The sequence below is a fragment of the Periplaneta americana genome, chromosome 15, assembly GCF_040183065.1.
Source record: "Periplaneta americana isolate PAMFEO1 chromosome 15, P.americana_PAMFEO1_priV1, whole genome shotgun sequence".
Classification (NCBI taxonomy): Eukaryota; Metazoa; Arthropoda; class Insecta; order Blattodea; family Blattidae; genus Periplaneta; species Periplaneta americana.
The window spans coordinates 60,578,081-60,603,843 of NC_091131.1; the positions used below are offsets into that span (position 1 = coordinate 60,578,081).

At 35.3% G+C, this 25,763-nt stretch overlaps 1 protein-coding gene across 5 annotated transcripts in view; it reads left to right on the top strand.

Annotated features, from left to right (window-relative positions):
- Positions 1 to 25,763, top strand: part of heph (polypyrimidine tract-binding protein 1 heph) — a 604,630-nt gene that overhangs the window by 228,294 nt on the left and 350,573 nt on the right. Inside the window, exon 1 of one of the 5 annotated variants that reach the window (XM_069847363.1) lies at positions 2,001 to 2,039. The exons of the other annotated variants lie outside the window; for them this stretch is intronic. Coding sequence (XP_069703464.1) covers positions 2,016 to 2,039 — 24 coding nt within the window. The 5' untranslated portion in view covers positions 2,001 to 2,015. Of the gene's footprint in view, positions 1 to 2,000; positions 2,040 to 25,763 lie in introns of those variants that run through there. 5 annotated transcript variants of the gene reach the window in all.

A 25,763-nucleotide genomic window follows, 5' to 3' on the forward strand; every position in this document is an offset into this window, starting at 1 on the left:
GTTTATCATCATTACTGTTCAACATTTCTCAACGAAACTTTGTGGGTATAACAAAGAAACTACGAAGAATCGATTTATGCATTCTCCGTAAAAAAAAAAAACCCTGTGGGGCTTATGGGCCCTTATTGCAGCTACGTCCTCAATTCTCAAACACATCTGTAAAGCGGAATGCTTATAAAACACGACTCTTTCGACGATGACCATTATCTTTTCAAAATACTTGTCTTGCAATATCAGATGACTATCAATGTACTCTGCACTTAACAGCATAACAACCCAATGGCTGTAACTGAAAATAGAATAGAGTCTTAATACACAAAGTGAGAAATTAATTCGATGACGGCGCGTTTCTTTCGTTGTTCCTCCAATCAAGCAACTGCTTAAAAGACTTCATGAATGTATGGAAATACTGAAAAATGTTAATGTCTAAGTTTCCATTACGTTCTACAACAAATCAAGGTTTTCTTAATTGAACACAACCCAAGAAGTTTAAGTAGGATGGCGCGTGATGAACTTAATGAAATGCAAGAATTCAGCATTACTACTGATTTTTTGGGTAAAGTTTTATAGTACAAAGAGAAATCAAATACAAGCCCGTTAAAAGTATTACCACAGTCTAGTATATACAGTCACGAAGCTCAATACGTAGTAAATATGCATCCACAGATAGTTGCTAACCACTAGGATCGCTAATATCGCCTCATTACAGACAATGCGAAATAGTACCTGCACAGTCTATTGTTCCTAGCACCCTCACAACTCAAGCTTCGTGACTGATTATACTAGTCTGTGATATTACCGAGTTCGCGCCATCAATGCTATGTCTTGCTTGATGAAATTTAGAAGTGGGTTGAAAGTATTGTCATTAAACCAAAATTAAAAATAGGATGGGAATTTCAGTCAATTTTGAAATTAGGGCTGCACTAAGACGGAGTGGTATATCTTGTTATAATTTTAATTTCCCTCAACACAACCGTATTAAAAATTAGGACAGTGAAGCCTACAAAGCACCAACTGCAGATGCTTCAACTTCATCTTCTAACCTTTATCTGAAACTGAAGAAACGACTATGGAATTTCTTCGATATTGAGCGTTTAATCATTATTTATGCTATTATATCTTGTCTGCATATTATTTAACAATTAAGTGCAAAAATCTATAGGAATGATAATCTGGTGGGTTTTATTACATATTTGGTGAGTTTTTGTAATCGTGTAGTGGCTTTTCGCAAATTGAAGTTGGCGACACTGGTGCGACTTCCACGTGATAAGCGGAGTTCACGTTATACTTTGAGCCCTCTAGCTTTGTATGTTACGGGAGCCTATTTATTGCCTGTCTTTCAAAAGAAACTATGTTAGTACTACATTTCAATTAGACATTAGAGATTTATTCGTTTTCTGCGATGTTCGAACCCTTAGGGCCATATTCATAGACATCCTTAGCGCGGGCTTCCGGTGGATGATCAGCGAACTAACGTTTTTCGTATTCATAAACCAGTGTTAGCGATATGATATGATATTAATCCTGTACAAGCAATCAGTCGATAGCCGGGGATAGTTTAGCATGCTCGTAGCGCGGGCTAGCGAAATGTCTATGAATAGCACCCTTATAGTTTTAATCTAAGTGCGGCCTTCGAAGAGAATTTTTCTGAGATATAAACAATTACAATGACCTGTCTCGAAGTATTTTCCTGAAATTTCAGCTTTCTCTGATACTCCAGAAAAATTGAGACACTATAAATTTAAAAAATGGCGCCATGATGACATGACCACGCCGGTATTGTGAATTCGTAACGGCCGTGGAACCGGTTTCCATAGTATCTACCCTCTAGACTAGAACATCAGCTGTTGGTTTTTATATCGATTTGCTTTCGTCCCCTTGCCATCTTCACCCATAACAGCCAATGGCGGCGGAGGGACGCTGACTCACGCAGCGTGGTAGAATGTTCCTCGGCGGTAGTATAGTGAGTAAGGGCGTTGTTGTTGCTAGTGTTATGTGGGACTCTCTCTGTCGCCATGGTGCTCAATCAGGGAATGAAGGTAGGACTCAAAAGTCACGTGGTTCACACTCAAATTTATCATCCTTCATGCGTTGTGTTTCTACTGCCTGCGGCAATCCACAGTTACACATATCCGACTTGTCTGAGAATTTGGTCTGTAGTTGTCAGGTAATCTTACAGCTTACAGAAATTTTATTATTATTATTATTATTATTATTATTATTATTATTATTACAGGTACAACATTTAAGTTGGATATGTTACGGTTTCACCAGAATGTGTTAAACTTAAAAGAGTTGTGTCCAAGATTTTACTGTTCTAAATAGTGTAATATCTGAATATTTATTCCTTATTTCAATTCTTCTTCTTCTTCTTCTTCTTCTTCTTCTTCTTCTTAGATGACTCCACATATGTGGAACTCAGCCTACTTCTTATAGTCTTTCGAGCTTGCCTCCGAATTAACAATTGTGCATTTCTTGATATTTTGTTCACACCTGTGGAGTAACGGTTAGCGCGTCTGGCCGCGAAACCAGTTGGCTCGGGTTCGATTCCGGATCGGGGCAAGTTACCTGGTTGAGGTTTTTTCCCGGAGTTTTCCGTCAACCCAATATGAGCAAATGCTGGGTAACTTCCGGTGCTGGACCCCGGACTCATTTCACCAGCATTGTCACCTTCATCTCATTCAGACGCTAAATAACCTAAGATGTTAACAAAGTGTCGTAAAATAACCTATTAAAAATGGAAGAAAAAAATCTTGCTATCTTTATCTACACAGTACCATCATCTGCATTTGATTCTGCCTCTCTGCCTACTTCCCTGGGATTGATTGAAAAATACTTTGTGCGCTCTTCTTATAGCGTGCATGCATTCTGTTAATATGGCCTTACTTGAATTACCTGAATTTAAATTCTGTAAAGTTTTTGTCTAAATTGTGCGTTATTTAAATTAATTCGAGGCAAACACATTTAAAGCCATCGCAATACCTGTCGTGCTCGTCTGTTTAGACGTGAACATAGAGTGCATAAAACATTTTTCCAATATTTTTCATTTAGATTGAAACTGTTTAGGTCTGGAGACACTTTCACATAGTTGTAGAGATAAATCCTGTCATGAGACACTGCATTTTAATTTCATCCTGTAATTTGCAGAGTCCTTCGTTCTAGTCCAAATGATATCACAACATCTGAAGATACACCTTCGCATAGTTCTACCGAAAAATTCTGTTATGAGACGCTGCATCTTAATTTGCAAATTCCTTCCTTGCTGTACAAATAATGCCACAATAAGTTCTGGCGAAAGCGTACTTAAATCTAAACAGTATACGCACAGGTACAAGTTAATCCTCCAGGTAGAACCTATAAGGTCTAACCAGTTCTAAACAAATCATTTTCTCGTTAAAATTAAAGACCAGAAATAAACCTGTCTAGCATGTCCAAGTTATAGGACAGAAGGGTAGAAGGGTGTCTTAAGAGATAGAACATTGGAAGTTGATAGCATTTTAACCGTTCCCAAAGAAAAATATTCAAGGTAGAGGAATCTATAGGATTTAGATGTACGCACTTTAGTTTTCTTCAATTATTCTGTATCCTATCATCATTTTTACAACTTAATTTCCGTTGTCTTGATGTCCGGTTCTGTCCATTTCATTGTCTGTATATTCCTCTTATAATAGTGTAGGTAACCTCAGATATTACTGTATGAATGTACAGTTTCTTTTTTAGTACACCTTATAACACTATTAAATTAAATTTCCCATTTTTATCTGTTTAAGCTTCTTTGCAAACTCTGGAAAAATTAGATGATAAAATTATCAGATGTAGACATACTCTGGTGACTAACGATCATTACTCTCACCTCTACACAATTCTACACTAGTGTCATATGATTTCGAATAAAGCGCTGTTTTGTGGTTCAAATTCAATTATAGTTGCAATACGTGAGAATATCTAACACTCGGTTACAGGCTACCTTGACTAATTGGTTCGCAGGTGTTTAACACATCAGAGACATTGAAGAAAAGGCTGTAGAGAGACAAACAAAGTCAGCATGCCAAAACTAACTTTTTCTTTCTTGGTTCTTAAAACGTTCATTTTCTTGAAAATCTGATACATCTTACCATTTCCTTCATATTTAGTACCTATAATAATAATAAGCTAATAATCACAGTAAGAAAATCGTTCCTTTTTGTTCATTTGTTTTGCTGTTATGTATAACAAACACAGATGATATGCTGTGCTGGTTTTGCCTCTTTTGTATGGACCACGGTTTTTTTTTTCGCTACATCACGCACTCGTTGGCGCTTCAAATCCTGTTTCCATTTAATTCTGTAATCGCTGATTGAGTTCATTGAGTTGATTATGTCTAATTATTTCCCAATACCGCCATACCGTTTGTGTTGTAAATATGTATCTCAAAATTAAATTTGTGTGGTAGCTTATTGTGCCTTGTGGAGTTTAGTGTCCCATGCCAGAATTTTTCTTGTCAAAATGTTGTATAATTATTTCATAATACACATTACGACGCAAGATATTATTTATAGTGCTAGATTAATTTTACCCATATTGCTATTTAATCATTGTAATTCTGTTCGATGGATAGGCTTCTTGCGCCTTCTGTTGACCGTCTGTTGGCGCATCACAGTGACATATAGGTCACTATCTACTAAAATACAGGCTATTTATAGTCCATCTTAAGATACGGTACATCACAATACGCCTCTGTAGTCCAAATATAGGGTTGTTAAAATGTAGACACATTTTAAATCTATGAGACTTTGCTAAAATGTTTTTCATAAAAAGAGAAATTAAGCTTCGTTCATAGAATAATTAAATTTGTGTAGAAAGTGATTTATATGAAATTATAATATGACAACTGTATTGTCCTTTAGTTAACAGACTCTTTCAGATTTTGTGGAGCTTTATGGAATGTTAGGAATTTTCTTAATACAGTCTTTTGTAAATTTTCTTAAGGTATCGGTAACTCCATATTCAAGAGTCGGTAGTGTTCGGTTTTGAGATCATGGAGGCAAGGTGTTTGGAAAATGTGTTGTTTGGAATTACTAATAATAATAATTTATGAACTTTCTGTAAAACAGTAGCAACATTTATATTGTAAGGTTTTTGTTCCACCAGACTTTTTTTATCTGGTGTGGAATATGTCTCTTCAAATTAAAAAGCAAGTTCAAGGCACATATCTCAAACTAATATTTATCAAATCATTGTAGAGTATTGACAGATTGTGTTTTGCACTCACAATAACATTGAATAAAACTAATTTGCGTATGCAGAAATTGAACCAGCGTTATTAGGTATGACTAGGCGTATGCGGAAAGAAGAACTTAGTAACCCATAAAAGGGTAGCTTTAATAACTTCATTTATAATAACTTATATACAATAATAGTTTTAATGATTTTAATATGTTGCCTTGGAATAAAATGTCGAAGCAACTGAAATGAAATTAATGAAAACAAATACGAGATCAAATCAAATTTTTTATAATAGATTTTTTTCTATTTTTATGTGGACACATTTTTGCAAGTTGTCAGCAAATTTCAAAAGAATTAAAATGTTTTCTGTGCTCTCGGTACCGTAATGGACATAGCTCGTTGCCCTGAGTAGGGACTCTTTGCCGCATAGTGGTTTGTGTTTGAATCGCACTTGGGACCGTCATTGACAAAGCCTTGGAAGAAAACATAAGATTTTACGAAAGTTAAAGCTACCCCATGGACACGGTTTCAGTTGAAACCAGGGATAAGCAACAGCTCACGTACGCACAAGCGTACACTCTTCTGGTTGCTCGTACTGCATTTTGACTGTTCCATTTTCCAACCGCGCCCACAGGTGTGTGCGTGCGTGTTCTTTATTTCGAGATGTAATTCACCGAATTTATCCTAATACGGATTTAATAGTTTCATTCTGATATGTAGCCTAGTGTTTCCACCTATGAATTCAGAGAACTCTCTGGTTTTCCCGAGGTTCAGAAAGAGAAGTAAAAATTAATTTCCCTTCCATTGGAACTGTATGTGTCCCTTATTCTATGTTTGCCCTGTAGTATGTTGCTGCATTACCCTTCGCCGTGTTAACTAATGGCCCGGGAATCATCTATTTATGAATATTTAATCGTCACAACAGTGAGGATGGAACGAGGCAATGAATACAGTCCATGAAGGGAAGTTGATGAAAGAAGCCTGACTGGGTTTTAGTGAACATGTGTTAACTCTGAGAAATGAACAGCAGTGTATAATAAGTGAACAGAGCACTGATAATTTTTTATTTGTGATATCTGAGGGAGAAACCGTCCATGTCTGTTGTAAAATACCTTCAGCTAGACGCCTGCCCACACCACTGAACGCGCTAAGGTTCGACGTGCATTGTGGTTCCGAATAGACAGCTTCCTCTATGATGGAATGATGTAGATGCCTAACATGGGAAAACGGGAGAACTCCGTACTACGCTACTAGTAATTTATAAACGTTTACTTAAATGAGCTAATTTATACAGATAACTTTGTGAGTTTTATAGACATTTCGGCAGCGAATATTGGACTTAAAATAGAAAGAAGGACTTTAGAAGAGCCACTCCTATCTACCGATTATCTCAGGTACTACACCTTTTGCAGATGTATTTCGGAATACATAATTTATATTATTATATAAATCATTTGTATATCCGAAAAGTCATTTGTATATCATTGAGTCAATTTTATTAAAAAAAATTCAGATAATTGCATAATGAAATAACATTTGAATGTATGCACCGATTTCTTGATGTTTATATTTGTCCAACTGACACAAATATCTTTTTAAACAATAACACCCCATTCGAGGAAAAAAAACTTCAGACCTCATAAAATTACTGTATTGACATACCCGTTACTTTATGATCCAATGAAACACCACCGTGAAATTTTTTACTTTGAAGAGATCTTGAAAATAGCAAATTATGCGTTCATGAAATGCAATTTAAGTTTTTTGAAATACAAATAACGCTTTCTGAAATACAAATGGTGTTTTCTGAAATTCAATGTATTATTTCTGAAATACAAATGACTCTGAAATTAAGTTGATTAATCTGAAATACAAATGACGCTTTCTGAAATTAAATTGTTTAATCTGAAATACAAATGACGCATTCTGAAATTAAATTGATGAATCTGAAATACAAACGACGCTTTCTGAAATTAAATTGTTTAATATGAAATACAAATGACGCTTTCTGAAATTAAATTGTTTAATCTGAAATACAAATGACGCATTCTGAAATTAAATTGATTTATCTGAAATGCAAACGACGCTTTCTGAAATTAAATTGTTTAATCTGATATACAGATGACGCTTTCTGAAATTAAATTGTTTAATATGAAATACAAATGACGCTTTCTGAAATTAAATTCATTAATCTGATATACAGATGACGCTTTCTGAAATTAAATTGTTTAATATGAAATACAAATGACGCTTTCTGAAATTAAATTGATTAATCTGATATACAAACTACGCTTTATATAAATTAAATTGATTAATCTGAAATACAAATGACGCTTTCTGAAATTAAATTGTTTAATATGAAATACAAATGACGCTTTCTGAAATTAAATTCATTAATCTGATATACAGATGACGCTTTCTGAAATTAAATTGATTAATCTCATATATACAAACTACGCTTTATATAAATTAAATTGATTAATCTGAAATACAAACGACGCTTTCTGAAATTAAATTGTTTAATCTGAAATACAAATGACGCTTTCTGAAATTAAATTCATTAATCTGATATACAGATGACGCTTTCTGAAATTAAATTCATTAATCTGATATACAAACTACGCTTTATATAAATTAAATTCATTAATCTGAAATACAAATGACGCTTTCTGAAATTGTTGTTTAATCTGAAATACAAATGACGCTTTCTGAAATTAAGTTGATTAATCTGAAATACAAATGACGCTTTCTGAAATTAGATTGACCAGTTCTGAAATACGTATGGAAAAGGTGAGATTAATTTAAAATGCTGTTTCAACCTTAGCAGCAGTATACTGAACTTTTATCACACGATCGTTGGCAGACTTCGGAAGGTAGCATACATAAACAAGTCTATATTATAGTTAGATGTGACAGGTCTGAGGGTAACATTGACACTCTCTTCCTGGAAAATACGCTCATACATTTCTCGGTGCGTGCTCATGTTTGTCGCTCTTCTCGTAATCAAGTCCTGTACCTTGCCAGGTTTGAACGAGAAAATTATGGCATAATTGAAATTCAGGCTTACAAATTGATACTGACGAACGTGAGTACTTAAACTTTTACTTGAAGTCCTCTGTAAGATATGAAGTTGAGAACGAACTTCTTGATTCACTCCAGCCTCTATGAGAACAAGTACGAAAATGAAACTGTTGTGAAACCTCGTCTAGTAATGGTGTTTTCTCATCATTATGTTGCTTTAATTTATTTCAGTCTCGTTATGATTTGTTTACGTTTCCATTTCATTTTGATGTCGAGAGATGTTTGCTCTCGCTGAATTTGCTATCTGTTACTGCAGTGGTATAAATACGATGTTGAGGTCTAATTGTGGTGGTTCTGTTTTCGTTGCTGAATTGTCCCATTAGTTATTTTCTTTTTACAGAAAGCTCTTTTTCTTACTAATGGGTCTTTAGAGTTCTGCACAGTTCAGAAACCAGTAACTATGTGAACGTTTGATTTAGTTGGCATCCCATCCTATTTATTTATTTATTATTTACCGTAGAATTTGGTTATAACGACATCCAAGGGACCTTGAAAATTATGTTGTTATAAACGAGTGTCGTAGTAACCGAGATTCATATTATCAGTCTAGTGAGGTGGAAAATGAAAAATAATAAACAATTAGGCTTATTTTAGATTTAATGTATTCACTTTTAAGCATACCATGAACACAATAAAATACATGTACAATTATAAATACAGTATTCTGTATTAAAACAGTTTGTTCATTACTCACCAAACTTATTTACTGAGGAGTGAAGTGATCAGTCATTTTACTCTGTTGTCTCCTACTTGCCCAATATACACTATCTAAATTAAATTCTATGTTCATTATTTCAGTTGCAATTTCACTGCTCCCTCTCCTAGCTTCATACTCCCTCCTCTAGCTTCATATAAATGTTCACAATTCTAATGGCTTCTAAAGTGTCACACTTGTTTTCTTTAGTGGCCATACTGCGATAAAATGCGTGCACATAGTGAAAACTTCCTGTCGAAACTGACCGCATGCAGGTACCATTAATACCGCATGAATTCGGGCAGGTTACAATGGGATGAGGAATCTGCCTGCATTCCAGAGGTCCATGATAGAAGGGAACAGTAAAGGATTTGCCAGATTTCAGCAAAATATTTCTTAAAATACTTTGGTTCTTAGAAAATTGTATTCCAAACTGAGGTTGAAAATGATGTTATATGCGAGGTAGACGCACAAAACGAGGTCGCTATAACCAAGTTCTACTGTATTTATTTATTTATTCTGGTGCAGTTAAGGTCATCAGACCTTCTCTTCCACATCACCAGAAATAGAAATACATTAATATAAAAGAAAAATCACACTATAAATAAAGTAAAGCCACGCAAAAATATACTCAGGTTACAGTCGCACAGACTTTGAATGAGTGATTAAGTATCATAATCAACGAACATAAACAATAAATTTGCGATTTTAATCTAGAGTTAAAACACAGCTCAACACTTTTAGCAATACCTAAAAACCATGAAATAAGACAAAATTTTCCAATTTTGAATTGTGATAAAGTCCGGCAGTCCCTGACGTCATTAGGTAACGAATTCCATAGGCGAGGTATTTCTACAGAGTAGGAGGATGAGTATAAAGACGTTCTGTGATGAGGGATAGAAAGAAGTGCTTGATTCCGGTTTCGAAGAGTTGTAAGAAATTGAAAGCGCGATAACAGATAATTCGGAGTAATATGCATGATTCTAAATAGAAAAGGCAGTGGATGTATTGTTCTTCGTTTCTTCAGACACACCCATGAAAGTAACTGGAAGAAAGGCGTTATATGACCAAGTTTACAAGTACCGGTATTGCAGATGAATCTTATGCACACATTATGAACACGTTGTCTCTCAACCAAGAGTGAGCTTACATTAGTTAGCAAGGAATCGGAATAATCAGAATGGGGCATTACAAACGTCTGAATAAGATTATTTTTTAGACTAAGTGGTAGAAATTCTTTCGTATAAAACAAGGAGTGAAGTAGAGAAAATATTTTCTTGGAAGCTTAGATCACTATCTGTAAAAATGCCAAGGTTTTTAACTGTTTCACTGTATTAGACAATAATCGCATTTAATGTTATATGTGGTATAGTACTACCACAGTGTAGTATATACAGTCACGAAGCTCAGTACGTAGTAAATATGCATCCATAGATAGTTGCTAACCACTAGGATCATTACTATCGCCTCATTACAGACAATGCGAAATAGTACTTGCACAGTATGTTGTTCCTATAGTCGCGACGCTATTATTCCCGGCGTGACTCCTCCTCTTTGGTTACGTCTTAGGAAGTGAAGGTTTTATAAAGTCTAGGTAGGTAGCATCGTTAGCCATTTTTGTTCTTTCGTTGCCGAGCTACCAGACAAGGAATCTATTTGCTACACCGTTGAACTTTATCATGTCGTAGCTCCTATGATAATAAATCAAACGCGCTGTAATTCAGCAAATAATTCAGCGGCAAATAACGTCCTCGTGTGTTTTCTGCGAACGCCATCGAAAGAGCCAAAATGGCGGACGATTATATTAAGTATTTATCGAGCCTTAGGAAATGCATATCGTCATCAGCAAATCACAAGACGCATACGTTTAAATGTAGCCGACCTGCAACGTGATTGGCTTCCGGAAATAAGAGCGACGGGACTTTTATACCCTCATCAACTCAAGCTTCGTGACTGTATATACTAGACTGTGGTACTACTATCAAGAGTGCTACGTAGACGGTTATGTCCCATTACGACTGCTTGCGATTTCTCTGGATCTTACCTTAATCCCAAATTTGTGTGTTCACAGTGAAATCGAATTAAAGTGTTTTTTTTTTTTTTTTTTATTTACTGCTTCACTAGTCTCGTCAGGATGAAAATGCAAATAAATTTGCAAGTCGTCAGCATACATATGTTATCTCCAATGCTTTATCATTTTAGTCAGTCATTAGTATAGATCAGGAACAGTAAAGGTCCGAGCACCAATTCTCGAGTAGGCTATACTTTTACTCAGTGCTGTGGGACCCAGGATTCAAATGTGATCTACACACTACACTGTTTTCAAACTACACACTACACTGTTTTCAAAGACACTTCCAAGGCTCTTCCTTATACCTAATGACAGTTCAACAGTTTTTCTGTACACAATGGAACATCATCGATATGCAGGCAGTAGAAAATTATTTTCTAGGCTATTTTCATTTCTGTAATAGAGATGATTGTAAGTTGGTGGACAAATAGCCGAGTATCCCGGAAATTACCGTTGATTCATGGCTTATATAACTTGACGTATTTGGTATGTGGAGGTGGATATAGGAAAATAATGTAAATTTGCGGGTTCAAAAATTCACTAGCAGAATCTCTCATGCAGGGGAAGACTGATTCAAGCGGCGTAGAAATTCTATATAAAGAAGATTGCGTTTGAGAGATTTTTCCGAAGATTGCGTTTGAGAAATTTTTCAGGGTACTCGACATTTCCTCATTTTTGCATTACGATTTTGTGCTGGGAAAGAAAAAGTACTTTAATCGGATCTCCTGCTCTCAGCGCACACACTCTCTCCTGGTATCATGATTGAACACGAAGCAAACATGAAATATTTCAACTGGTCATCATAGACCTGTTACTCTGACGAAGATGAGCCAGTTTTTGAAACTGTTTACTAGATGTGTCATATTCGTATCCATTATCCTTAGATTTAATCTTCTTTTCTTTTTACTTGGCTATTTAACGACGCTGTATCAACTGCGAGGTTATTTAGCGTCGATGGGTTTGGTGATAGCGAGATGAGGCCGAGGATTCGCCATATATTACCTGACATTTGCCTTACAGTTGGGGAAAACCTCGGAAAAAACCCAACCAGATAATCAGCCCAAGCGGAAATCGAACCCGCGTCCGAGCGCAACTCCGGATCGGCAGGCAAGCGCCTTAACCGACCGAGCTACGCCTGTGGCTTTTTAATCGTCTTGTTACATTCCGACTAACTCAGGCGTCGCGTCGGTGCTTTTTTTTTTAGGCATTCTTGTGATTTCTTGCTCCGCGGAACTTCACCGTTGGAGTTATTTAATTGGCCTCGCGTGTAAATAATACGATGCAATAATTTCTTAATGCTTCCTGATTTGTTAGTCGTCTTCATTAAAGAGAATTTGGTCTGTATTGATGAGAAACTATGACACCCGTGAAATAACTGCTCCATCAGCGTTTGTCGACAACAAAATTCTCTTGAACGTGAACTCCGATCGCTATGTGAAAAGCGGACGCCCTTGATCAGCTAAATACAGTATGTGCCTTCCATTAAAATAGTAGCAAATATTCGGATTCAATATCTGGTACTGTGGAAGCGTTGAGTAGCCGTATACCCGAGAATTGAAATTGCTTGTGTCCATTATTCCGCTGTTGCACACGCGCACCGCAATGCTGCGGGACGTGTGGTCTATAGGACGGATGTCATCTCGAGATGGCGTAAGCTATAAATGCAGGAATTGAAAGCCGCAAGACCAAACTCCTTCAGGAGTGAAAGGCTAGGGACTGAATGGAGACGAACACAGGTCAGAAGTAATAGGATGCTCCGGATTCATGAGTGAGCTAAATGAAAGCACCCCTCCGATCTTTACAAACGCGAATTTTCGCCATTGCAACGGTCATGCCATTTGCTTTAGAGTCGGCTTTGCTGTTCAGAATGAGACGTGGAAGTGTACACACATCTAGGGCTTGTCTTGACTGAATCGCTGTGCTGAGCAGCCCCGCGCTTCCTGTCTGGTATTTGTGCACAGTGACGACGACTCGAGCTAGTATTTCTATTCGTTCATCAGTGACAGGTTCTTTCGATTTTCATCATTTACGAGTAATACGCTGAAACTATACTGGGTGTTCATTTCAAAGTGTGTCATGACGTCACTGTTGTGAGTCAGCGATTTGAAGCGAGTTTCAGCTTTTATGTCAGAGAATTTGCCTATTATTCAAGGCGTTCAATCTGAACTCGAGAACGTGTACGGTATAACTTGAACGTCGTAGCAACAGATGGCGGTCTGTACGGTCTGTATGCTACCATAACCTATTTCGAACTGTGTTTTGCGCGGGCAAGTCGTACGCAGGGTATTTGTTATCATCGGTTGCGTACGGCAACATTCCACATCACAAATTAAATGCTCCGTGTCCATGTTGACCGTCGAAGTGAATGTCAACAAATACGTAAGTAATCGTCTTGACCCTCTCCCCATATCCCGATAGTAAGAAAAAAACTCACCTCAGTACGTGTTTCCAAACAGTTCACATTCCTGCCACTACGTACGTATCGGTACGTACTCTTCAGAATGAACGCCGTACTTGCTAGGCAACTTCTCTGGCACATAGGTAATACGCCTCTGTGGAAGTGTAGGAAGATTCAATTCTCTAGGCTCATCGGCTAGCCACATGACGGCATACAGCGAGCCATGACACTTTGAACTGAACATCCAGTAGATCATTTTTCAGTCGTAGTATTACCCGTGTTGGAGCTTGGGAGATAAATATAATTTTCACGGCGATGATGATAATTGGAGCCCGGATGTTAGGCAAAATGCATTTTTTAAATTTGAGTATATGTATGAAAGCCTTGTTAGAGATAAACATGTTTCCACACATTTGGGGACGATTGACCCAATTTTTAATTTGCCTTTTTGAGCACCCGTTGCCTATTTTAAGGTTAAATGCCTTTTTGCCTACTTACGTCGTTATTGTACATTTTCTATGTTTTTAATGCATTTAAAATAAGCCGCACATAAATTATATCAAAAAACATTAAAGAACGGTTGAACAAATTAAACATATATATTCACCACACACAATCATTTGTTGAGAATCTTATTCTCCAGCAATACATATGTTTTCAAGAATTCGTATACTTTTCTCCCCTACCGATTCCATTTTTTATGTCACGTAACAAAGATGTTTGAACAGTATAACCATCAGTGCTCAGGTCACTTCGGGGTTTACCAGCGAAAGAAAGGGGATGAGGGAAGTATTAAAAGCAAGTCTCCAGGTCTCGTTACTGTTGTCGCTTGCACGCACAAATCACGCGTACTTTGAAGTCTCTAATCCCTTCTCATACCCCTGCTTTTGAGACAATACACAGTCGGTTCTTCCCGACCTCTGAAAAAAAGTAGAGACAGTCCTTCTGAAATAAGTTGTTTTAAGTTTGCTCCAATCACTTCAGTAGAAGTAGAAATCTTTTTTCACCTGAAAAACGTTCTCTCACTATGGCAGTTGACAACTTAAAAAAGCATATTGTTGTGACATGTAACCAAGGAAAGTGAGTACCATATGGGATAGTTTATTAAGTATTTGTCTATTGTTTGTCTGTTTCCGTGATTGATGAATGCTTATTTCACTGCCTATTTTTAGTGCCTAAATGCCTGCCTATTTTTACTATTTTTAGTGCCTATATGCCTGCCTATTTTAACCAAAATAAATGCCTAAACATTCGGGCTCTAATGATAATGAAGGAAAGGTGAGATGTCGTCAGAGGAAACGGGAAATTAAAAATAATTTTTATTATATTGTTTTCCGTCTATTTGCAGGAACATAACACAACCGCTGCTTCATATTTAATTCTTGTTCAGAAATTATCTGCAACTAAAAATATTGCTTTCTAGACTTCATATTCTCCTTTAGAAAATGAAATAGCTTCACAGCAATTTTTGTGCTTTTCGATACCCACTCGTTCAGAGAAAATGCTGTTCAGGATTACACGTTTAAAGCTCTTTAGCAAGCCTCTGATATTTACTTGTATTTTCTGTGTATTTTGCTTCAAGTTTTCAGCTGTAATAGAAGCTGTATCATTATCATAGCTTCTATTTTGAAGGTTTAGAATGATCAAATATCGTTTGTTACTTACAACATCTCTGTCTAATTGGATATACTGTATTTCGTCCCAGTATATTTTACAAAAAAAATCGGCAGGATTATTTTTTCGTAAAGTACGGCTATTTCACTTTATCAAACTAAGTCTAAAAGAGAGGATATGATAATTTTTCTTTCTTGTTATGTCGATTCAATATATATTGCTGTAGTGCTTCTTGTCACCAATTGTTGCATATGTCTAGTAGCATAGTAGTTTTATAAGTTCATTTCTTAATGCACAGTATGTTCTGGATTCTTCGCGGTGTCACGTAATTCTGAATTGCTATTTTGAATGCCTGTGTTTGTGAATAAATGCATCATCCTATTCGATTTCGTAATTTGTAGCTCCGCAATTAGGTATTATTAGTAAATGCTGCTGTGTTGTTACTTGTCATACAATTATGTTATTCTGTTTCTCTGTGTTATCAGTCCTGGATTATAAATTCAGTGCAGTGTAATTGCTGTTCAGCTCTCAGATTCCTTTCACGATTTTAGATTCTTGTTTCTCACGTTGCTAAAACTTTAGATTCTTTACTATGAGTGTGTATTTGTTATTATATATAGGCTAGAGCTGAAGTAGGCAGATTACAGATGATTCCGTATAGACTGGCTAGGCCATTGTTTCTTCTTTCACTGTAACCCGCATAGAGCATGTCGATCACGTTTATGGAATTCTACATTTAATCTATACTAATAATAAATCTGTAGCCGAAATTTTTCTGGTAATTTTCGATTTTCCAAAAATAATTTGTCCTAACATATATAATTAACCGCCCTGAAATCGAAAATAGCTTTTTTTGAAATTTTTGTTTGTATGTCTGTCTGGATGTTTGTTACCTTTTCACGCGATAATGACTGAACCGATTTATATGAACATTGGAATATAAATTAAGTTTGTTGTAACTTACTATATGGCATTCAAAATATTTTATTTAAAAGGGGGGTTATAAGGGGGCTTGAATTAAATAAATCTAAATATCTCCCTTATTATTAATTTTCATGAAAAATATTACATAACAAAAGTTTCTTTAACAATAATTCCCGATAAGTTTTATTTCATGCAAAATTTTGATAGGACTGATATTTAATGAGATAAATGGGTTTCAAAATTACAATAACAACGCCATCTAAGGCGGTGTAATGAGATAAAAAACAAATGGCTTCGTCTATAAGGGGCCTTGGACAACAACAATCGAAAGCTATGAAACATTCGGTAGCCTACAGAGAATGTTTCTGTGTTTGTATGAAGTAATATCGGAAGCTAAATTAACCGATTTGTATAATTAATTATTAATTCACGATTGGAAAGTGTAGTTTCTCTAGATGGACAAAATGCTATAATGGTATTACAGTAACTTTTGAGTGAATCGAGGACAGATAAGATTAAAATAGCTTCTTATGCACAGAAAACTTGATAGGCATTCGTTTCCTGTATTTCCTAAAATAATTTTTATGACCAAATGAGTGGTTTCTGGATCAAAATGATCGAATTTTAATTTTTTAATACAATTTAAATTAAGTAACATAATAAACGATTTATCCTTCTATCAAACACGAATGTTCCCTGAATCAAATGTCTTATTTTAATTATGTAATTACTTTATATTTATTTGTAACGGGTGCAGCGGAGCGCACGGGTACGGCTAGTATTTTAATATACCAAGAGTGTAGGGTCCACGGCTGTGATGTAACGGTTAGCGTGTCTGACAGTGAAACGAGCGGTCCGGGTTCAAATTTTGGTTGGAATAAATTACCTGGTTGAGGTTTTTTTCGGGGTTTTCCTTCAACCTATTAAGAGTAAATGCTTGGAAACTTCAGGCGCTGAATCCTGAACTCATTTCGTTAACATCACGATTTCGCTCATCACAGTTGATGAAGCGTTGTAAAACAAAAATGATTGTAGGGCGAAGAGGTGATGAACTACACCTTGATGCTGTTTATGTTATTTCATACAGTACGCTTGTTTCATTTTCTTTCTGCTATATAACGAAGAGTGTTTGTTTTTTATAATTATATACACCCGACATGTTCAAAGGAGATTTGTAGAGAATTTCCCAGGTGTCTGAAGTTCTTTGTCCTAGTCATAATCTAGTTAGAAACTGGAAGTAGAGAACCGTAGGAGGAGACCCTAAACGTTACAATATCTAGAGTAGAACATTTGTAAAGAAAGTTATGAATTTTATTTTTGTTTGATATTAGTGACTATGCAAGTATCTTGCAGATCATATGGCGGAAGTCGGTAGAACTTCTGTAAAATCTTGATACTAATAAGTGGGGAAATAAAACAAGCCTTTTTTTTTTATTAAATCGTATCGTTAGTCGAACTGCTAGAGCGAGAGTTACGGTTCAAGTTCTTGCGAGTGCGAGTGAAATTTGTGTGGACAAAGATGGTATTTTTGGAGCAGGAAATAACTAAATACCTCTACAAGTTTCCCCGTCAGAGTTTCACAAAATTGCACTGTTTTTTAACGATCATGTTAACTATTCTTCGATACTTCTGTAACTATTTCTGCACAAATGCAATATCCTACAATTTTGATACTTGATGCCGTGATGAAGAATAAAAACGCCTACCATTGGAGGAGAAGATATTATTAAAAATATATAGGCTATGAAGTGTATTTATTTATTTATTTATTTATTTATTTATTTATTTAACAAGCTAGCTAATGAGTACAAATTAAATTTATAAAACAAAAATGTTTCTAGCCACTACCGTAAGAGCCAGGCTCGTGTACGGTGTGGTCTTAGTCAATAATATAACATAAAATTTACGAGGACAGTTTACTAAATACAGTAAATAACTTAATTCAGACCAATAAATAACACACAAGAGCAAAAAAAAAAAAAGAGAGAGAGAGAGAGAGAAGGAGAGAAAAATACACATTTAATATAAATTGACAATCAGACAGAAGCCAGTAATATTCAATAAAAACATGAATATAGTCGACAGAAATAAAAGGTAAAAAAATACATTTGTTAATATTATATATCATGAATAATTTTATAAATTTCTTTTTTAAAAGTTTCAATTTTAAAATATTTCAAATTTGGAAAATGGTTTGTAATTTTATTATAAAGTCTTGGGCCGAAACTAGCACCATGTTTAAGAGCTGCACTTGTATGACATTTAGGCTCAATAATTAATGGGAAAGTAGACTTTGTCTTCGAGTTCGATATTCATGTCGATTAGATTTATGTTTTATTTGATTTCTGTGGTAGTAAGTTAGTAAACTATATTTATAAATTTCTTCAACAGTTAATACGTTAAAATCTATAAATTAAATTTGTTGGGTAATCCATATTTTTGGTCAGACAAATTTTTATTAACCTTCTGTGTAATAAAATTAATGGATTAAGTACAGATGATGCTATTCCACCCCAATTTATTACTCCATATTGTGTTAATGATTGTATCAAAGCTAAAAATATTATTCTCAATGCCTATGTATTTTATTATTCCTTCAATAGAATTTATATATATATATATATATATATATATATATATATATATAGTTTTTTCACCATGAAAATGTTGTGTACCTCTTCCTTTCCCCCCTCCATTGCATACATCGCCAACTAGCTACATATTACACTAGTCAGACTAGAGATGCACACAAACAAATGTTCTTCCTCTAACACACACATCGTCAAGTGAGATATACTGACTGATAAAAGATGTACATATCAGCCAGAACCTCGATCAGAGGAATATATCATATCAACTATTCTTCGATATTTATGTATGTATATATTTTCCTCTGTGTTCTTAGTTTCTGTAGTTTGTGTACGTTTCAATATGCAGCACTGCACATTTTTCAAGTCATAATGCCACGTGACCTGATTTGCTGAATGCTGTCACTAAATGAATCATATTCTGCAGTCGAGATGATTTTTTGAATAGAGCTTTAGTTCGTCCATGTATAGACTGGGATGTGATAAATGCTCTTCTTTTTATAACACTGTCATATTTTGATTTTTTTCACTATATCTATCGCTCATGGGATTTAGAGTTAGACAAAACCTTAATGGCTGAAACTGTCACCTTGATAATATATATGCTTCACAACCAGAGTAGTGTGGTTTATGTCCAAAGCCAACTTCTAAGTTTTTTGGAAATGGAAATGCATTTCTACTATACTTTCATGGATTATACACACGTACCTGCACATTCACACATATTTATAACCTCTATAAGTCAGTTGTGAGAAACTTTCATGCGGCTTTTGGTGGTGAATCTAAGATACCTAGTTAAATTTAAAGTGTTACAGTTTACTTGTGTAGGTACTTTAATTCCATAGCACATAATTGCGTACAGCCCCTTTTCTTCCTAGTTGTTTTGGGGACAGTTATCGTTTGTGTTCTGTTCGAGCTGTTAATGAAAAACCATGCAGACAAAATATAACTGAATGATTATATCGTAGGCTGTACATTTGGTTATCTCTTTTTCGGAAGGGTTGTCAACAAGTAAAAGGTAACTTTAATTGAGCGTATTTACTACATAATCTTAAAAATTCTGGCACTAGCTTATTACACAATAAATGGGATTTTTTTTGCATCGCCATGACGAGTTTTTCTGTTCGTTCTGGTGGTCGTGTTATGAGGCGCTTTCCTGTGACTTGGCCTGCAGGATCACCAGACATTAACCCAGCAAATTATTGGTTGTGAGACTGTCTGACGGAAAGTATGTTCTTGAGCAAACTTACAATTGACAAGTTAAATGATACCATCGCATTTAGTGTGATAGATATTTTAAATTTATAAAATAAGCCTTGTCAGAAACTTGAGTGTTGGCTGAAATGTTGATTTTATAAGGACTTTAAAGCATACGTTACTTCAGTAATACACATTATACCCAAATTTTCCCATCCAAGTGGTAAATTGAATATACTTAAACTTAGGGTTATTATTATAAGAAGAGGACAACATACTTGAAAATGCAATGGAATCATTCTAGAAGGTCACATGTTAATATAAAAAAAAACTGACTGGAAAATTTTATCGTGGTAACAGGCTATGGGTGTCTAAAGACTGTTTTTATACCCAGATTACCCCAAATCCTTCTCACCTACAGAATAAGCTTCATCGTATTCAGGATCTTTTGCGATGGTACGGTGAGAGGTACTACAGCATCCACTCTAGTCACCGGGTCTTTTACCTTATGGTTATGATTTGATACCCAGATTGAAAGTCGTTGTGGAGAATATGCGTGTTCGTACATAAGATATTTCAGCGCACTGAGTCGCGAGATGGCAAGATTTCATAGAAGTGAAGCTAATTGTAGTCATAGCCTTCATTATCGTTGGCAGCGAGTGATTGAATGTCTCGGAGCATACTTCGGAAGCTCTTAGATTTAAGACTCAGTGTTCAGCATTACTCGTAACGCAAAGGAATCAAGACATACCTATGCAGTATTAAGCCCCATATTCCATGCTTCCTTTATCTGAAAGCTTTCCAAATAACTAATATCAAAGTTAAATCAGGATATATTGTACCCCTTGGTATGTATATTCTAAGATGTCTTTACTAAAAAACGTGTTTGCCCGAAAATTGAAATTCTTGCCATGGTTTTTGCAGTAACCACGTTGATTTTTTTATACAGGTTAGAATTCATGAAACTGCACAGAAACTATTTTAGCTACATTAATATTGTATTTATATTTATATAGAGGATATATATCGCTTCGTAACAATATGTAAACTTGTTGGACCAGATACGTGAAGGACGTGTGGGTGCGGCGAAAATGACCGCCTTTAGGACTAAGGTTCGGCGCCACGATGAGTCAAGGTGGATTGCGTCAGCGTGACTTGAGATATGGAAGCGAGCAGTACCTCGTTCTGTAGCTTAAAGACAACGCTATCAGTGGATAAAGATACAGTTTATCTGAGAGATAAAATACTAGAATTACGAGACCAGTTTGTGAAAGTAGCACCGAAATTTTCGAACATGCCCAAGAAATTCGGCAAAATACCACCGCTACCGGTGAAATGCACTAAGAGGGGTGGCCGAGGATACAAAGATTGAGAAAAGACATGTCGGAAAGCGAACAGAAACGAGAGTGTAGGGCCCGATGAAAGTACGAGAGTGTAAATTCGCACCAGTGCCAGTGTGTAGTGAAAACACAGATACTTTGACATGAAGTGATATTCAGATATTTCTATGATTCAGATTTTTGTAGTCATTGTTTTGTTTTTCTCCTAGTAAATATTTATGTTCAGCATAGTGAAGGTATGCACCCGTCGATAATTTTTTTTGTGCCTAAAGATTATATATTATTGATAGAGAAGATGCAGTACATTACATTGGCAGCTGTTTTTGTAGTGTTAATATTAATTGACTAGTTAGTGAAATATTTAAATATAAAATTTGTGTCACAAATATGCGTTGCAAGTGGCCGGTGTTAACCATATTTGTTTGGTAATGAAATGTGAGCCTAAATGTGAGCCTCTTCATAGTCAATAATGCACCTATAATTAGTAGAGTTGTTGAAAACTTACAATTGAATATTGTATGTGTGAGAAAAATATGTGAGGCATTCCGGGGGTTTTTTAACGTTCAAATATAGTTAACAAAACTAGGTATAATTGACAATCACTGTTCTATGAAATAACGACAATAACGGGTGTAGTATGTGTTAGCGAAACATGGATATAAAAGTAAAATAGTGAAATTCAAGGAATTAATATGATTCTGAGAAATTTAACAGAAGTAAACATAGAGGAATAAAAATATCTTCATTGAAACTTGGACTGTCACTGAAACATTCAAACAATGGACTAATTGAGATTACAAAGTGTTGGTCGAAAAAGGAAAGTGTAGGTTAACTGAAAATGTGATAGAAATATCAGAATTATTAGAACCACAGTTAAGAAAAATGCTGAACTACGGTAAATGCTCCAACGGTGTAAGATAAATGACTAGGGATGGGAGGTTATTCGAATATAACCGATTATCAGTTAACCTGTTATTTTAAAATTAATTTAACCTGAAGGAAATTAACTGATCAAAAATAACCATTTAACCGATTATTTTACGTTAATTATTTTTGTAAACATTTTAAAGTTAGCAAATTAGTCTGGAAAACAAAATGAGAGGTTATTTAGAATAGAAATGAAATGAAAATTAGCAGTCAATTGTAAACTAACCAGAATGTAGATGAAAGAACGTCATTAAGTGCTGAAGATCACCAGTGACGTCCTTAAACAAAACACAAAAAAATAAGAGGCTATGAAATTGTATTTATTAAATTATTTCACTCACATTAGTATCGTAGGTAAGATAAATAAAAAATAACACAAACTCCATAATTGTAACAATAATAATCTTGATTAAGACACATTCCGGCAGTCTATTCTCTTACGAGTATAACCAATAAATACTGAAGTCAAAATTTCTCACCGTTTCAAATGCTCCAATACCCGCAGATACTGTATTCCATTATAAGCCAATAAGAGAAAGTCTGCGATTAAGATAGGCATAGGTTATTGACATTAAATCGAACTCCAATTTCATTTTGTCATCTATGGCAGTAAGGCAGAAGTAACTCCATCCTATCTAGGAATGGTCTACGGGACAACATTTTTGTACAGAGTTTATTACGTAGAGTACAGAATAATAAAAAAAAACCATGTTCGACTGATGTTAAATTTGAGATAAGCTTAAAATATATTTGATTCAGTGTTTATTTTAAAAAATAACCGGTCGTTCGGTTATTGAGGAAAATAACCGGTTATCAGGTTAAACCGGCAAGGAAAAATAACCGGTAACTAACCGGTTAACCCTATGAAAATAACCGGTTATCGAAATAACCGGTTATTTTTGGCCATCCCTATAAATGCCTGTATACGGTACTTTCTATGCCAAAAATCACCCGCATGAACTGAGAATGGAAACTGGAACAAAACTAATTTCATTTTTTGCAATTTCCCGAAATCCGTCTTGTCAATTATGAGAGCAGAATTGGCTCGTGTACCTTAATTACTATTACTGTGTCTATTTGTATCATGATGAACGGGCGGGATGCTGCATGAAGCTGAAACAGATCAGTTTGGAGTCAAGTTCCAGTCGATCGTGCGGCTGGCTGTATCAGGTTGCCCGATCCAGTGCCACGCAGGAACGCGTAGTGTACGTTTACGCTTATTAAAAATAATGGTTAACCATTTCCAGGTTACATACATAAAAATGGCCGTGGAACTCGATCTGTTGCTAGAGGAATGGACGTTTTAATTGTTGATAGCTCCTGCTCTCAGGATCTAATTATTCGCGTGTAATTTCAATGCTTAATTGCAATAAGTAGTAGGCAATTATGTTACGTTCGCTACCCGTGACCGCTGTAGGAGGGTTCGTTGTCTTTGGGAGCGTTCTTCCTCTAAAATGCGAAGGTTCCGTTTGAACTCGACGGATTTAAAGCACCGTAGACTCGGGTTCAAACTCGGGTGGAATTCCTGGTCTCGCGTCTGTTTTTTTTTTTTTTTTTTTTCGAATTACTTTCATACTGTTATATGTGATATTACAAAAGTGATACAAAATTGTTAAAAATTGGAAATAAATGATGCGTTACCTTGTGTCCTGCATTTCATTTCTTGTTGCACGGCGCATAGAAGACAGATACTCAGACAAGATGCATGCGTCCCGATCCAAGCGTTCCGGTATTAAGTCATATGCGAATACGTCATTGTTTTTGTAGGCACCCGTGCCATAATAAGCCAATTATGAATGATATTTGATGTAGTAACAGCTTGTTTATAATGCTAGGATGGCATAAAAATAATTTCGATATAGCTACACCTTTACATTACCCCATTACCGTAAAATTAACTTTTTATATACCGTCTGCATGTTTGCTATTTATCCTTAACTATCTGTTGATGAACAGTAACTTTGAGTCAATTTACCTAGAAACAGTGGACACGAATGTAATTTGTAGTAAAATGTCTTTTTTTTTTTATTATTTGAAAGCACACAATGACAAATGACTTGAAATATAGACACGATTTTCTTTCTTTTTTGGTAATTAGTTTATTTTACGACACCTCATCAACAGCTATGGCTATGTAGCGTCTGGGTGAAATGAAGGGGATATTGTCAGCGAAATTAGTCCAGGGTTCAGCACCGAAAGTTACACAGCATTTGCGCTTAATGGGTTGAAGTGAAAACCCCGAAAGAACCTCAACCAAGTCAGATATGCTAACAGTTATCCACGTTACTACGGTGGACTACGATTTTTTTTAGTGCTGTTTTGTATTACATGTAATAATAAAAGAAATGCGCACAAGTGTGCAAGAGTTGATTTGTTATTATTCTTTGCTGTATTCGCTAATTGACTTTATTCTCTTCTTGCATTTTATTATGTGATATCTTTCGCAGAGCTGATCACAGAGTTCGCACACGCATTCCAGACTAGGAGAGATATTACATGTAATAAACTGGCAAATGAGACGATGTTAGTATCAGCAAAAGAGCACTTTTCTGTGAGAAATTATGTAGACATACTGATTTCTATTTTTCGTTGTGAATTTTGTTAAGTCCTGAACCGTATGGATGCCAAAATAGACAGCGGTATAGCGAGGAGCTCCATACATACGTACATAATTTTTAAATGACGTTTTTTTCTTATGCAGTACTATTTTAACCGATGATTTACGTACAACTAGTTAATGTAATTTTATGCAAATTTATTTACATCTTGTTTTAGCGCGCAATGCATGAATGAACAGTACTAACTACGAAGGTTCTAAGTGCCATTTTTATAAATGTTGATATTTATCGCCCTTTAATAATCTTCACATCTTCCTCAAGAATTGAACCTTCGAAGATTGTTAGTCAGGAAACATGGAAGTTTATGAAAACTGGAAATCACAATATAAAAAACCCAGATGAGAACTGGAAATTATAATTTATAAAAATGACACAAGAACATTTACAATTTCCACTCTTTAAATGAAGTCACATATCATCTGGGGTTATGGATCAAGTCTTTAGCAATGCAGAAAACGAACGAAAAAGAAATTGAGTTCGCGAAAAGCGTGGAACAGATGAAAAAGTAGGTACGAAAATTTTTACGTTGGAAACTCCAGTGAAATCCCGACGTTGAAGTGGAATTTGTCGTGGACAGATGTTTTGAAGGAGGTTTCTATAGGTTTCCTCATTTCCTCTGTCACCAACTCATTACTCTTTACTGTTATCATTTTTTTTTATAATTCAGCTATTTTTATCACAGGTGCAGAAAGGTACATTTTGGCCCATGCACTGAAACATTTCCTCAGGAGTTCGACTTCATAAGAGTTTTCTACAAGGAATGTTCCACTACACCTTTTCCAGTTGTATTTCAGAAATTATCTAATGTATTTCAGATTAGTCAATTGTATTTCAGAAATTATCAATTGTATTTCAGATTTGTCAATTGTATTTCAGATGGTATAAATTGTATTTCAGATGGTATCAAATGTATTTCAGATTTGTCAAATGTATTTGAGAAATCATCAATTGTATTTCAGATGGTGTCAAATGTATTTCAGATTTGTCAATTGTATTTCAGATGGTATCAAATGTATTTCGGAAAATATGCAATGCATTTAAGATTACGTAGTCACTTTTATTTCACAAAATAAACGTAGACCTACTTGAGATTTTAACATATATTT